General features: G+C 44.3%; 1 protein-coding gene across 2 annotated transcripts in view; it reads right to left on the bottom strand.

The window, feature by feature from the left end:
- Nucleotides 1–14,021, bottom strand: part of LOC147903214 (uncharacterized) — a 48,097-nt gene extending 34,076 nt beyond the window's left edge. For both annotated transcript variants that reach the window (XR_015540806.1, XM_087372988.1), the window contains exons 1-7: nucleotides 13,792–14,021; nucleotides 12,956–13,522; nucleotides 12,729–12,861; nucleotides 9,935–12,630; nucleotides 9,662–9,794; nucleotides 9,288–9,361; nucleotides 1,245–1,486 (exon numbers count right to left, since the gene is read on the bottom strand). Coding sequence is in view for 1 of the 2 variants with exons in the window: in XM_087372988.1 (XP_087229114.1) it covers nucleotides 1,245–1,486; nucleotides 9,288–9,361; nucleotides 9,662–9,794; nucleotides 9,935–12,630; nucleotides 12,729–12,861; nucleotides 12,956–13,522; nucleotides 13,792–13,854 (3,908 nt within the window). In the remaining variant the exon portion in view is untranslated. The remainder of the gene's footprint in view (nucleotides 1–1,244; nucleotides 1,487–9,287; nucleotides 9,362–9,661; nucleotides 9,795–9,934; nucleotides 12,631–12,728; nucleotides 12,862–12,955; nucleotides 13,523–13,791) is intronic.
- Between the last annotated feature and the right edge of the window lie 1,931 nt (nucleotides 14,022–15,952).

Genomic DNA, 15,952 nt, shown 5'->3' with positions numbered 1-15,952 from the left:
CAGCCCTAGTGGTCATAGCTCTCACTCTTCAAGGAGCTAACTCCAAGCTTCCATGATCTAGGCAATGTGTGTTCCCATTGTGTGCCCTGCTAAGAGAAATGACACGTATGAAAACATTGCTCTTGACCATCTTTCTCTCTTTGAAGCTACATTCCCAAGCGTTGCAAGAGAGCATAGCACACATTCTTGAAACCTCTGGACTTATCTGACTGCTGTCGGTCCAAATTTGCTTGCAAGGAACGAGTGAGGATGATTTGTGAGATTGTTTTTACTTGTGCGCGGAAATAGCAGAAATCCTACTCTTCATCAGAAGGAAACCACGACGAGGTAAAAGCTACTACAATTGACTGCACACAAGGCTCTTCAATTTCATTGTTTTTAGTGAAGGTGATGAAAAGATGATGCTACCTAGGATAGAAAGTTGGATAGAAAGGCATTTAAACTGGGTATTGACCAAAAAAAATTACATACCTTTGTAAGATAGAATATATCCAATCGTACAAATCTAAAATTTTTATTTTTTTCCCCATAAAAGGCATGGGACGTTGACAAGAGACCTCAATTGAGACAACTTATAATAGATTAAACATGAATGACATAACAAGACGAGGTTCTGTTGTGACAAGAGAACTGTCAAGAGAGTATTGTGCAGAATCCATATGCTGGTGCAAGGCAGTACCATCCCCTGCTAAGAGAGTATTGTCCATGATGCATATGCTGGTACAAGACAGCATCATTTGTACTGCTCAAGCACCTCCGGAAGCATGAGATGTCACATATTCCTCCTTAAGCAGGCAAAGCGTTCTGAAAATATACGTAACAGACGCAAGGTCTACAACAGCTCCATTGTGGAGACCCGTACCAAAAACCACAACCAATTAACCAACAGCTCGAATTTGTGGCTATATTCTCTAGCAATGGTTTGTTGTTACACAGTATCTTCACAAAACTGGTAAATGACTCGACAAGATGGATAAAAATGTTGCAAACAGAAACAACCATGGTTAAAGAATCTCTCTTTCCCATATTTCTATGATGTCCTTGACCTTACAGGAAAAACTGCAGGAGAGTCTCACAACATTACTGTAAACAGCCAAAATTTCTCCCAAAGCAAAATCATTGGAACTTCAGTAGAGCTAAATTGAAAAATTTGATAAGTTCATAGGAAGATACATCGTTACAATCGACAGACTAATAAGCAGCTTCATTAGGTGAAACAACGTAGCAGTGAAATGAAAAGTTACCAGCAGTTGTACAATGCATGAGCAATCATGTCAATGTTTGTACGAGGATCATCCATGGGAACAAAGCACTCCTCCATCACAAGGAGAGCCACCGCAAGTTTGCTATGTTGTTCAGCTATGGCTTCAAGTCTTTCAGAGGATTGAGATTCCCAATCTTCCTTCATACATCTAAGCAAAGTCCATGAAAAGCCTCCATCAAGGGAGTGTTTTATCCCAACCAGTTTGCTTAAACCTTCAAAGATCTGTTCAGGCCAAAAACCTTCAAAATTCAGTAATCAAACGTCTGCAAATCAAATAGAAAACCAGTAGAGGAATTTCATTCCCGAAAAAGCTGCACAAATATCAAATGATGCAATAAACAACATTTGCAGAAAGATTCTGAAGATATGACTGAAAAACCCATAGTTGACAGACACCCCAAATTTTTAAGGCATATTGTTGGCGACTTTGATTTACATGTGACAAAGAAAGGGTGATCACATCATCAAAAGAGTTTATAATTCATTCATTGAGCATATCCCCAGCTACGCAAACAAACAAGGCCTTCGGCAGGGGAGAGCACTTTTGTCAAAACTCAAAATCACCCATGAGTTCAACTTGGCCCAAACCATAGTTCTACATTGGCCACAAGGATCAGCTTGTTCCTAATCCACCACATATAACATGTTTGTCACAGCAGCAGTTGACCATGGAAGGCATTGACCATGGTCGAAAGCACCACACTCTTAATAAGCATCATGTCATAAAGATCCCAACCATTGAGGATGCACCCAGCTCACGTTCTTCCTGCAGTTGGGTGCCCAGTCTTGCACTCAGCACAACGGCACCAAACAACAGCATGGCACTATAGTGTACATCTGCACATAGCATCAACTAGAGCACGCAAGTTCCATGAATATTCACCAGTCACCAAGCATCACCTCTTTCCTAAACACAGACTTTCCCTTGCTTAGAACTTCAATTACCCTTTGAATAGGATGAAGCCTTGTTACCAGCATCATCAATCTTATAAACCTTGCTCTACTTTTGCAATCTTTGCTTACTCAAGGCACGTAGGTGAGATCAAGGTGAAAATTCCGACTCCACTCAAAGCACTGAATTTTTCCAAACAAATAACACGGAGCGGCAGGCCCCAGGGAGACCACAGAGCCGAGCTCAGGAGCAAGAGCACTCTCTCTCCTGCTCACTCAATACCCAAAGTGATGCTGTGGATGTGAGAGAGAGAATCAGAGGGAGAGAATATAGCTGAAATGTATGAATGCCCAAAGGGCTGAATACAACTATATGGAGGGGCTCAAACCCTCAACTGCAAAACTGGAAAGAAACTAGACTACCTAGAGGAGGCGAATCCTCACTAGATCCCTGTAGAGGCTACGTAGGTGAGATCAAGGTGAAAATTCCAACTCCACTCAAAGCACTGAATTTTTCCAAACAAATAGCACGGAGCGGCAGGCCCCAAGGAGACCACAGAGCCAAGCTCGGGAGCAAGAGCACTCTCTCTCCTGCTCACTCAATACCCAAAGTGATGCTGTGGATGTGAGAGCGAGAATCAGAGGGAGAGAATATAGCTGAAATGTATGAATGCCCAAAGGGCCGAATACAACTGTATGGAGGGGCTCAAACCCTCAACTGCAAAACTGGAAAGAAACTAGACTACCTAGAGTAGGCAAATCCTCACTAGATCCCTGTAGAGGCTAAGGCACCCTGCTGGTCTACTGCGGGAAGCCTGTATACTGCTGCACTGAAGGCTTGGAACCCTGAGGTTGAGATGAGAAATTAAGGCCAAGGGGGCTGCTTTTATAGTCGGCGATGGAGCAAGGGAGGGAGCGGCTAATGAAGTATGGTACTATTAAAATAGATACCCCTCTGTCTCAGGAGAGAATCTGAACCTCTAATACCAACGTAGTGGGAGATAGACTATTCTCACTCTCTCTGCTGCTCACTAACTGCAAACTGCAATATGATGCACTCAATACCAAAGTGATGTTGTAGAAGTGAGTGAGAGAATCTGAGGGAGAGAATATAGCTGAAAGTATGAATGCCCAAAGGGCTGAATACAACTGCATGGAGGGGCTGAAACCCTCAACTGCAAAACTGGAAGGAAACTAGACTACCTAGAGGAGGTGAATCCTCACTAGATCCCTGTAGAGGCTGAGGCACCCTGCTCGTGAAACCGGACCAAAAACCCTAAAACGAATCTATATTCAGCTTTGAAACCCTAAAAACGAATCATTGTTGGTAGAAACGCAGCCTGGATCTTCGATTCGCAGCAGATAATCACCAAGATAGATTTTGAATTTCATAGATAACAGGGAAAAACAGCATCTAATAGCTTCACCTGGTATGAGCAGCTGCAGATTTCTTCTGGGAATCAAAACGACTGAGAGAGGGAGAGAAAGAACAGATATTGCTACTTCCACACAATATTTTTGCAATATTTCACAAGAACTTCGCGATAGTAATTGGAGAACACAAACCAAGATCTGAAAATCAGAATTGCAGCACTTATCTCAAAGAGTCTTCACGATAGAACAGAGGGAGAGAACGCGCAACACTAGGACCCAAAAATAAGGGCTAGACCCCGCCTATGGTCTTTATTGCAATAGAATAATACTTTGTACAACTGGCTCACGAAAGAGCATAAGTATGAGAATGATCTTGAATGAATCTAGGAGGCCAGGGGCCTTTCTTTTATAGACAAGGCCTAGCAAAAAGCTAGGACCTGCTTTCTAAAAGCTGCTTTTACAAAAAGCCAAGCTTTTAGTCTTTTTCCTTCTAAATCTAGTGCTTTGGAGCTTTTAGGCGCCTTTTAATCTTGTGGGCCCTCCTTTTAATGAGGCGCCTCTTTGTCTTTACTTTTTGAGCCTTCTGGGACCTGCTTTTTACGCTTTTCTCCCCCCTCTTTGCACTCTCTTAGGTCCTACACATGGCAAAAACAAATTCCAACACTTTAACCCATTAAAGGTTAGCGAAATGCATGCATTCCTAGTTCTTATACCTAGATGAATCCGAGAACATTCCCAAACTCATCCTTTAAAAACACAACATAGTGCAATTTCAATCTCATGATAGTCACTTACAAGGTTGAAAACCATAAACTCCATCATGCATAGCAGGGACTAGCTACTATGACATCCCCACTGACGTCATCAGCGCCCAACAGTGGGTGTAGACCATAGTATAAAAATATGCTCTCACACATACAAATCCACACACCCACACATACTTGAGCATCCATTTATACAAAGTCTTCGTACTGAGTTTCTGACGGCACTCCGGAGGTGAAGGGCAGACTCAGCCATGACGAAGGCTAGCACTAAAGGAGAAGGCTAATCAAAAGGTAGTCCAAAATCTCTTCAATCAAGCTACAACTGCTTGTGAAGTCTAAACGTTTTCATTTTAGTCTCTCCCCAACGAGCATCTAAATCTAAATCTAGCTGATAGGGCAACGCACCATTTAAGATAGAAAGAATTATCACAATACTTGAGCATTCCTAGTTCTTAGACTAATCCTAATCCCTTGCGGGCGTCCCCACAGTTCTCTTTTACCGATGCAAAGCAAAAGTAGTAAAACTTATTCTAGCAAACCAAAGTCAATTTTCTTTGACCATAGTCAATCTGATAAAGACTCTTCTTTATTTCTTGGGAGAAATACCAATTGGTGTCATCCCCTCGGCTTCTAATCAGTTGTCCTCAAATAAAAAGCTTCTTGATACAACTGTTAAACTTGAGGATATCTCCTCTCTTGGTATCAATTGCCTAATATTTCTGGTACTTGGCAAGATACCTGCAGATAAATTTGCCTTTGGGTGCTTTTCTTCTTTGTACGATATACAGTCTATTCTTGTTGGAGGGTCTCCTCCATCTCTTCCACCTAAAGTGGATCTTGGAATTTGGTAACTTCCAATCATTGACTTACATCAGTCTTGTGGCATTCTCTGCTGCTATTGGCTGACTGGCCTTCTGGGGCACTAGGCAGCCACACGCCCCTCTTTTTGCATCTAAAACACTTGCTTTCTGCTGGAGATTCTTGCTTTTCTTTAGCATTTCCTGCTCTTACAGAGCACTGGGCAGTCATAGGCCCATCGAATCTGTATTCAACTTTGAAACCCTAAAAACGAATTACTGCTGGTGGAAACGCAGCCTAGATCTTCGATTCGCAGCAGATAATCACCAAGATAGATTTCGAATTTCAGAGATAACAGGGAAAAACAGCATCTAATAGCTTCACTTGACGAGGAGAAGCTGCAGATTTCTTTTGGGAATCAAAACGAACTCAGAGAGGGAGAGAGAGAAAACATATTGCTACTTCCACGCAATATTTTTGCAATATTTCACAAGAACTTCGCGATAGCAACTAGAGAACACAAACCGAAATCTGAAAATCAGAATTGCAGCACTTATCTCAAAGAGTCTTTGCAATAGAACAGAGGGAGAGACGAAGGAGATGCAACACGAGCAACACTAGGGCCTAGAAATAAGGGCTAGACCCCCCTGAAGGTCTTTATTGCAATAGAATAATACTTTGTACAACTGGCTCATGAAAGAGCATAGGTATGAGTACAATCTTGAATGAATCTAGGAGGCCAAGGGCCTTTCTTTTATAGACTAGGCCTAGCAAAAAGCTCGGGCCTGCTTTCTAAAAGCTACTTTCATAAAAAGCCAAGCTTTTAGTCTTTTTCCTTCTAAATCTAGTGCTCTGGAGCTTTTAGGAGCCTTTTAATCTTGTGGGCCCTTTTTTTAATGAGGCGCCCCCTTGTCTTTACTTTTGAGCCTTGTGGGACCTGCTTTTTACACTTTTCTCCCCACTCTTGGGTCCTTTTTGCACTCTCTTAGGTCCTCCACATAGCACAAACAAATTCCAACACTTTAACCCATTAAAGGGTTAGCGAAATGCATGCATTCCTAGTTCTTAGACTAATCCTAGTCCCTTGTGGGCATCCCCACAGTTATCTTTTACCAATGCAAAGAAAAAGTAGTACAACTTATTCTAGTGAACCAAAGTCAATTTTTTTTTACCATAGTCAATCTGATAAAGACTCTTCTTTATTTCTTGCGAGAAATACCAATTGGTGACAGCTGATCTGCTGCAGGGAAGCTTGTCTAACAACTGCACTAAAGGTTTGGAAGGCCTGAGGTGGGGATGAGAAATGGAGACCAAGGGGGCTGCTTTTATAGGCCCCCTTGGGCCTCAAACTGACCGACCAGCAGGCTGCTGGCCCACCGACCAGGCTGCTCCCTCACCACCTTGCTGCTGCTGCTGAGTGCTGATGTGGCAGCCGACTGGCCACGTGGCAAGTGCTGACATCAACGCTGCCTGTGTGTACTCTTGCGCTGTCTGCATGGCAGTCAACATGGCCACGGGCTGTGGATGCCCGGGACAAGACACAACGACTCACCAGCAGATCGATGTACTGATCGGACTCGGGGATCTTCCCTCCATGTTCACAGGACCCAAGACAAGAAGACGGGTCTGACAGTGGCTCTGGTCCAACGTAGGACCACAACTAGGAGACCACAGCAGACTATACATACAGACCGTAGCTAGCATGCTCTATTACAGGTTTTATGCCACTGCAGCCTCATACATCACTAGACTCCCCCTTAGGGCTTCACCTCTCCACCAGCTCCCAAAGGACCATTGCAGAGATGCCATACCACAGCTTCCATCCTCTCCATGGGCTCTGACATTCCTCCTCTGTAGCCTGTTTCAGCTTCAACAGAGAAGGGGATGTCATGGACCTCTACATCCTTGCAATCTAGGACCTAAAGCAGCACAACACTCCCCTTCGGACCGCCATGAGGCAGTCCACAAGGGACTGCAAGGACATCAGCAAAGGCATGCAAGCAAACATATTTTGGATCTGGTATGGGTTGTCCCCGCAACAGCCAAGTCAGACATTTGCCACCACGCACAGGTTGGTGATCTATTGACTGCTCCTCAGTCTGCCCAAATCGGCCAGCAGTAAAAAGGGGGCGTGAGTGTGTGTGTGTGTGTGTTTTCTTTTTCTTTTCTTTTTTTTAATTGGGAGGGGGGGGGGGTTAAGAATTGACCAGCAGAGGGTACGCACAGCGGAAGACTGATAGAATGGCCCAGGAGCTCACACAGTGTGTGTGGGGAGTGGAATCACAAACTTCTTAAATTTATGTGCTTCACATAGATATGCAGACTCATCAATTGACAATAATCCAGCCATATATAGAAGCGTGCTCCACCTCGAGCGTATGTAGACTTCTCCATCCAGAGATCTCAGCTTCTTGCTGCCCTAGAAGACAGCCAAGTCCCAGCCCTAGTAGAGCTCAGTCTGCAGCCTCTATTGCACTCTTCTGCCTCCTTGGAAGTAGACCTGAAGATGTGTGCACTGCTGCTCCCACGACTGCTGGTCTGCTGGATGCTGTTATGAAGCCCAAGTGCCTGTTTTTATAGGCCCCAAGGCCTTGCAAAATAACTGACTGGAGCAGGCCTCCTGGCCGACTCGGTCTGTAAGAATCCCGCCCCCACCAGCCCTTTATCTTGGGCTGTGTGCCCTCTGCATTAAAAGCCCCCTTGTTTTGTGTGCCAGCTGAGTGGCTGGCCCCTCCACTCCCCCCTATATATAGGGCTGTGGGCTGGGCCATATGGCAGACCAGATCTGGCCGACCAGCCAGCTTCATGGTCTTTTATAAGGGCAGGGTGCTGCCCTTTTGCAGCCCCTCCCTTTGCTGCTGCCAGGCCCTCCTGTAGGCTTCTTCCCTCCTGTAGGCTTCTTTCCTGCCCATAGGCCAGCCCATCCAAGGCGCTGTCCCTTTTCTGCTGTTCCAGATCTGCCTCCTTCCAAGCCTTTTCCGGGCTTTGTACGTGGCGCCATCTGTTGCAGTCTTCTTCTTTGTGAGGTGCTGCCCATGTGCCAGCCCCCTCTCTCTTTCTTCTTTGGGCAGTTTCTGCCCTAGGTCTCCCTCCCCCACGCTCTCCTCATTTGGGCGCTTACAGATGGGGAGGTGACCTTTCCAACAGGCAAAGGGGGGGGGGGGGGGGGCGCGCTGTTTGTTCCAAGCCTATGAAGAAGCCACCCCCACTTTATGCTCCAGCATAACCTCAGGATCCTTCACCTCCAGTGCCCTTCACTTCTACTCAGCCTTCTCACTTGTATTCATCTGCATATTGTCATCATTATAAAAACACTCTATAGGGGGATGGGATAGTACTGTATCACTCACATGTATGGATACACACATGGACTCTCTCTTTCATTAAGACTTTTACCCTTCCGCATTTAGTCAGTAAACAGGCGGAGAAACATTCAGGAGGGAGAGGGACCGACTGGGGGAAGGGGGGGCAGGGATGAGGATCCAAGTAAAAGGGCCACCCCCACTTTATATTTAAGCTCCAGTTCAGCCATCAGCACCCCAGTTCATAGCCCTCTGTAGGCAGTAGAAGAGGAAGCAGTCAGCCCCTGGTTACTCCATCCTCACAGGAAGACGATTCCTTCACTTCTGGAAACAGCACTTAACCTTCTCACTTGTATTCATTTGCCTCTTGGCATAGTAATAGAATTACTCGACGAGTGGGGGGAGGGAGCCACAGTTGCACCCAGTATTGAGTCACTGTCTCACTCACATGTATGCATGCGCATGTGGAGTCTCTCCCTCTTTCAATAAGACTTTTAAGACTCCATATTCAGTCAGTCAGCACGTAAAGGGTTGTGAAAAAAATAGCTTACATGTCTGTTACAGCAGGACTTAGAGAGAACAGACCCTCCAGATAACATTGCATCCACACTGTTCCACAGTCCCACATGCATATGAAGTAGCTTGATATAAAAGACTCATTCGAGATATTATTGTCTGAGTATATTTACAATTCGGACATTTGCTAAACACAACATTTCCAAAAATATCTTTTAAAAGACAATGTCACAAAAGCCAATAACAACAGACAACAATGCTCTTTCTCAAAGCTTTGTCACAATCAGAGAATAAGGAAAAGTCTTTCAAGCAAGACGCAACACAAGAAGTAAAACAGTATGAGCAATCAATGGCACTCAACAAGTTAACGGATTATACCTTCTGACAATGATGCCCACAGAAGGAATCATTTCCAGCCGCAAAACAGCCCCCTTTCAAGCAAGAAGTGTGATCTGAGGGCAAAGAATTGAGAATAAGTAATTGACAACATCCCACTTTGAATGAATCTTATGGTTGGAATAATTTCATCTGGTACACATTTAAATGGAAACAGGTGCTTTGTCATCCTAAAATATCGACAAACTGTTGCATATTTATCTCCCTACAATCCTAATAGCTTGACAAGATCCCTATAATGCCCAAAAAAGACAGCAAACACGTCGTTTCCTGGAATGAATATTACATGCCCCAAGTGCAGTGATGTGAGAGCTTCATGAACAATCAAGCTGTGAAGCAAATGGCCTGTCACTTACACCGGCGCTCACACTGTCTGCATAATACCATTTCCTCTGTGGCCAAATTCTTCTCTTTGTCATTACAATGAACACCAGCACCACACACAGCGCAGCTACACTTTGGACAATTCCAATCTCCTTCAGGAACATTCTACACCATGAACTTGAGGGATTCAAATAGCATACTAGAGCAGAAGATGGCCCCAATTAATAGAGAAACTCTTAAGATGATCTTTTGATGATACAGAGCAATACAAAAACTACCTTTTCCACAGGGAAACAAGCACATACCTGCAATTGTAGGCAAGATGTATGAAACGTTGAAGGACAATGATCACAGCATAATAGGTCTCCACCATCGCCACAGATGAGGCATGTATCATCATTGCTGTCATCAACAGTCACCCCCACATAATTCTGTGTCTTCCTGAACTGGGTTTCAGTAGCCCAAGCTTGGAGTTGAGAATCCAGGAGAGACCTTCCTGAAGCAAACATAATGTTTTGCCCAGGTACTCCAGCATGGCTTCCGGCATGCTCTTCAAAGCTGTGAATTGTGTAAATCTTTTTGCAGCAGCTGCAAAAAATTCCCTCACGCATCACCAGACCTTCCTTCAACACTTGATTGTTGCTCCCATCCATGTAGCATACCTTCTCCTTCTCTAATAGTGCACCCCTATCCATCATCCATGAAAGGATCGTTTGCTTGCTGCAGAAGGATGACTCTGACCCGTGACTCTTCCTTGAACCAGTTGCTCGCACCTCTAGTCTCAAACCAGATCGTGCCTTCTCATCCTTCCCTCTTTTACGATGTGAATTTACCTGCTTGTTCTTTTTAGCTTTGAGCTGAGATAAATGGATGGAATCTTGCCGAGAGAGGCTTTGTTTCTTGCTCGAAAGATTATCAGCCAATGCTCTCTCTTTCAAAGTTCCTCGAATCTTTTTGACAAGGGGCTCACAGTCAAAGCCACTTTGCCCATCAGATTTTCGACGCTTCCCACTTCTCTCTTGCTTAGTCAATGGTTTCTTGTCTTCTGCACCACGCTTCTTGCTAGAGACCACCCTAGTCAATGCACGCTTGACAAGCAGTCCACTTTTATCCAGCTTGACAGGAAGTCTACTTCCTGAGGAGACCCTATGACTGTCCTTTTTCAGAACAAAACCCTTGCTATGGGACCGTTCTCTATCCAAAGAGTGCCTTCGACTAAAAACCTTCTTATTGGATTTCTCCATAAGGGTTTGACTGTCCCGCTTACGTTTTTTCCCTCTACCTTCAGCTTCATTACTAGCTAATAAGAGCTTTGATGGCTTGGAAACCACTCCATTCCTCGTTTCTATGACCTTTTTCTTGTTTGGTTTGTCAAATCCTGGTTGCTTTTGGAGACTTGATTTACCCTTCTTCGTCACCCTCTTTAAGACACCCAAATCTTCGACAAAAAGGTCAGTCCATTGAGAGTTTGTCAGATGTAATTGCTTAAACTCTTCCTGTGAGATGTCCAACTCTTTGCCAGCCTTTTCAAGAGCTGACTGCAGCAGTATGTCCTGGTCTAAAGCTTGGCCAAGTTCTTCCCTGCTAGACCTAAAAGAAGCTTGCCACTGATCTACAACTTTCCCATCGCCTTCATAATTGCTATGAAATGTGCCCTTCAGAGATGACTGGGCAGCAATTGTATTATTCTTGTTGACCTTGGGGGGCTTTCCTGCTTGAATTCTCTTCCAAGCTCGCCATGCATTTGGAAGAGACCAATACGTGCCACCCTGTGGTGAGACATACACAGCATCTTGATAATCCTTGCTTTGCCTCTGCCTGAACTCGATTCTAAAGCCAGCCTCCTGGAGAGCTACTTTTGCAATATCCCTGACCATGTTTTTCAAGACAGCAGATCTTAGAGTTGTATGTTCAGATTTGGATTGCATTTTGCAAGAATGGTTAGTCACTTCTGTCCTGATGAGTCTCCCTGAATCTCTCTCTTTTTCATCTGCCGCACCTGTTCTAGCAGACTTGCCTTTCAGGGCACCTGTGCGCTTTTTGATTGTCAAGTGTCCTTTATAACCCTGTAGCTTCCCAGCTCTTCCTCCTACCTCCTTGTTCCAAGTTTTGGATCCATTGCCAGTGCCTTGCCACCGTCCTTTCCCTTGACCAAGATCCTTCCCTTTCGTCTTTAGCTTTGCACAACTCTTCCCTGACTCCACTTTGCCCTTCACTGATGGCATTTCTATCCTCATAAGAGCTCGCCTCAACCTTTCTTCCTTGGAAATGGCCCTGTATCTTTCCAGGGTATCCCTACCTAAACGTGCATCCCTACTGTTGGTGCTTCCAGAATTCTTGCCAGCAGATCTCCCAGGTTGCTTCTTCAGTATCTGTGATTCATCAGGCATTACGAGTTGCTGCGAAATGGATGGATCACCTTGCTGCTGCGGCAGGCTTGGTGAACAATCAGTTTCCTTCGCCAACACGTCTTCCCTTTTCTGAAACTTTCCATCTGAAGAACCGGGACACTGAAGCAAGCCAAGACCAGATTTTCCTATTGCATTCACCTGAGAGATGCCATTGTCCGATTCCTGTAAGCTAGTGCCAGGGATACACGGTGGAGGCCTATGAGGTTCTTCTCCCTGCCTTCTACCAGCTTCACCTCCTCCTTGCCTACCTTTGGGCTTGATATCTTCCGCTTTGCAAGGTATAGAACACTCGTTAGTTCCCTCTCTTTCTGAACAATTCCTGAGAACACTTATATCCCCATCTGAAAGGGAGCATGGCTCAACATCATCCATGCCCCTCACCCCAGACAAGACGCCTGAACCAGACATTCCAGGTGAAAGGGGCACACCCCCAGTACTTTCTAGGCATGTTAACTCTAGAGGATTACGACTGATGGACTCTTCCTTATCTACACACTCTGAAAACGGTGGTTGCTTAAGAACAGAGGCCTCCTGAGCTAACGACAGCATGCCATCGATCTCTCTAATGTCAGAAATATCAGCTGCTGCACCTGAAGCAAAACAATGGCAATTGCTTATCCCGAAGCTAACCGTTTGGAGGCCCTTGATATATGAAAGGACAGACTACCATGTGAATTAGGAATCAAACCTTGAATGGATTCAGGTATTCCAGCTTCCCTGCCTTCGATAGCATGGCTTGATGCTAGACAGCTTTGATCAGTTCCGGCTCTGCAGTCTACCACCTTGCTGCATTTGCTTCTGTTGTCAACGACGGAACCCACCTGCACCACCCAATACACAAGGGATGGTAAGAGCTAAGGAGAACCATCCAAATGCAAAACTACAACGGTCGTTTGATTGGAGATTAAATCCTGCCTGTTTCCTTCTGAGGACCCTTCTCTTTAAAAGCTCAGATAAGTTGCAATTTCCTTTCACATTCCATTGCCCAGTCTCTTCGTTCCAATCTTGTGAGATTCTCAAATCCTTTGCAAAGACCTTCTCTTCGTCCCCTTCATCAGGGAACATGACGTTGATCAACGAATCTTCATGTTGAGATGTAACATCATCGAGAAGAACAGCCTCCCACCAGGCATCTTGGAAAAACACATCAACCAAGAAGCCTTTTTTCCAGTCCTGAGGAGAAGGTTCGGTGCAAGGAGGCGGGAGAGGTCTGAGAAAACCCCGGTTCTTTCGCTTCGGAGAGGGCAACGTGTGGCGTGAACAACTTCTAAACGTCTCGTTCTGCCGTGTAGTAAACGACGTGCGACAGGCTGAACCTCTCATTGTCTCCGCAGTTGCGGTTAAAGGTATCGATTCTCTGAGTTTATAGAGCCCGTCCTCGGTGAGCAATTCATCATATTCCACCACACGACGGCCTGGTTTGAGGCCTACTATTGTGGCAGGATGCCAGGAGCCCCGCAAACCTTTCTCTTTTTGCCTGACCTGCACGTGGAGCATCATGGCTGCCATTAGAAAAGGCCAGAGTGGAGACCGCTGTCAACTACCCTTAGCGTCACAAGGAATGCTAAGAGAAGCCATGCAAAAAAGAAGCTCTGCCTAATGGTCTTGCAAAGGGAGCAACATGCAGTGCGAAAACCAGAGATCTAATCAAATTTCCTCCCGGTCGGAGCTAAGACGATTTGGGAGACAATGAAAAAGCGCTACTGAGAGGTAGAAAGGTCGAAAGAAATAAGTCTTGATTGCTGGCAGACCTCAACTCGCTCCCCCTCCAGTAGCAACCGAGCGTCATGCGGTGGAGAACCCGGATCACTCATCTCGCTGGCCGGTGTCAATCACCTCGGGGCGCATGGTAAGAACCGACGAGCTGCTACGAAAATTGCACAATCCTGGAAGCGCGAACAGGGAGAGAGAAGCGAGTCATAGGCAAAATGAGGCGCAAACCTGCAAGCGAAGAAGCAGAAGAAGAAGGAGAAGACGACGACGACGAAGGAATGGAAGCAGCTGTGGTTTCTCGAAACATTCCCACGCTGCTGTAGCTGCTGCTGCTTCGTTTTGTTCAACATCATCATCATCATGAGTATCATCATTATCACCATCCTAAGTAAGTATCCTTAATTGGACGATGATGATGATAATGTTTGATTTGGAGCATGTGAATCTTCTCGCTTGTTGCTTCACACACAATTTCATTTGAAATGAAATGATTTTTTTGTAAAAGGCCGTTTCCCTCCCCTCCCTCCCTTCCCTCCCCTTCCTTCCTTCCTTCCTTCCTTCCCTTCCCATCATCGCCCCCCCCCCTTCCTCCTACAACTTCCACTCCTCCCCCTTTAACTTTCTTCGCATATCTCCAACCCCCACTTCTCTCCACCTCGCTCAATCATGCTACCACATTCTCAACCTCTAAGAAGCAACTGTTTGAGAACCATAGAATCCATGTGACGGTGAAACACACAAAACTCTCATAGCTCTACGTGTACTTCGTGTTTTATTCAAACCTGTTTAAGAGTACAATGATACACTTGCACAACATAACTCCTACCTCTTTACCAAGGTACATGAGACAAAAACAAAATTTAAGCTTCCACTTATACTCACTCTTGAAACAAGTAACTACTAAATTTTAGATATCTCAATCTATTCATTGATATAAAATATAACATTAATAACACACTTGCAAATTTTCCATTATTGCTTACATAATAAGATTTAAAATGTTCAAATTGCACACAAGCAAATTCTTTGGTTTGAATACTCTATACACCAACACTCCCTTGGTATATTTACAAATTCAACACTTTAAGAAATAATCAGTACTTGTTCCTCTAACATACAAAAATAAAAGATTGCATATCACAAGGTTTGCAACAACAAACATAAGTCCCCTTTCATTGCTAATGATGCTTTCATTTTCATCAACCAGCAATTAAGGTTTCTTAATAGGTAAAGACATCCCAACATTAAACACCTCTTACTACCGTATCAACCTACTTGATATATTACTATTAAGGAATTCTTTAGCAACACCAATCTTATCACAAGTGTTTGAATTAGAAAGAGTTGCAATCTACATGCACAAATAGCTCAGATTTTAGTATGCATTCCTGCATAGCATTGGATTGCCTTTATGAAATTGAATATATCAAGGAACATGAAATGCACTATGCTTTTATTAACGAAGTTTGCAAAATGGGCAACATTTTTCACATAACAAAGTCCTACAACAAAGTAGTGATAGCACAACGTCTATGTAGTATTTGGATGATAGCTCCTCCAAATTCTATTGAAAACAGTAAGTGTTCGTACTAGACATATTGTTCGCTACAAGTTGACTCTCTCTTATAAACCTTGGCTCATGGACTTGCAAAGTACTTCTCACTATACTACCTAGGACAAACCAACATGCTCTCAATTCACTTATATGCCTTTGAACTTAGGGTTTACAACCCTAGGCCTACACATGCCATTGGGCATATGATGGCTACAATAAGGTCTCAACATTGCTTCAATCATGAATTGGATCCACAACTCATGGATTCCCAATGTATGTGAAAGGATCTTGATCTATACATCTAATATAGAGAAATATAGAGACTCCCTCAAAGTAGCCTATAGTTTGTGCTACTTAACTAGTGTCGTGGATACTTTCCATTTTGGAAATGGCTTTTCTCTTCAAGCAAGATTATTGTCCACACTTTGCCCCATCTCCTCAATCTTGAATATAACAATGCATTTACCAAATGGTCTTCCTTCTTCAAAAATCTATAACTTTCAACTTTGCATTATGCAGCCAATTGGATTATTTCTCTAATCTCTCATTAAAAAAATCATTGGTTAACAATAAAATTACAAGCATGTGTGTTATAAGCACATCCCATGATTGCAAAAATACAACACCTAGATGCAAGTGTGCAC

The sequence above is a fragment of the Dipteris shenzhenensis genome, chromosome 3 (genome assembly GCF_047967505.1).
Source record: "Dipteris shenzhenensis isolate YYH24624 ecotype China chromosome 3, Dip_SZ_1.0, whole genome shotgun sequence".
In the NCBI taxonomy this organism is placed as follows: Eukaryota; Viridiplantae; Streptophyta; class Polypodiopsida; order Gleicheniales; family Dipteridaceae; genus Dipteris; species Dipteris shenzhenensis.
This window is presented reverse-complemented; position numbering and strand designations above follow the sequence as displayed.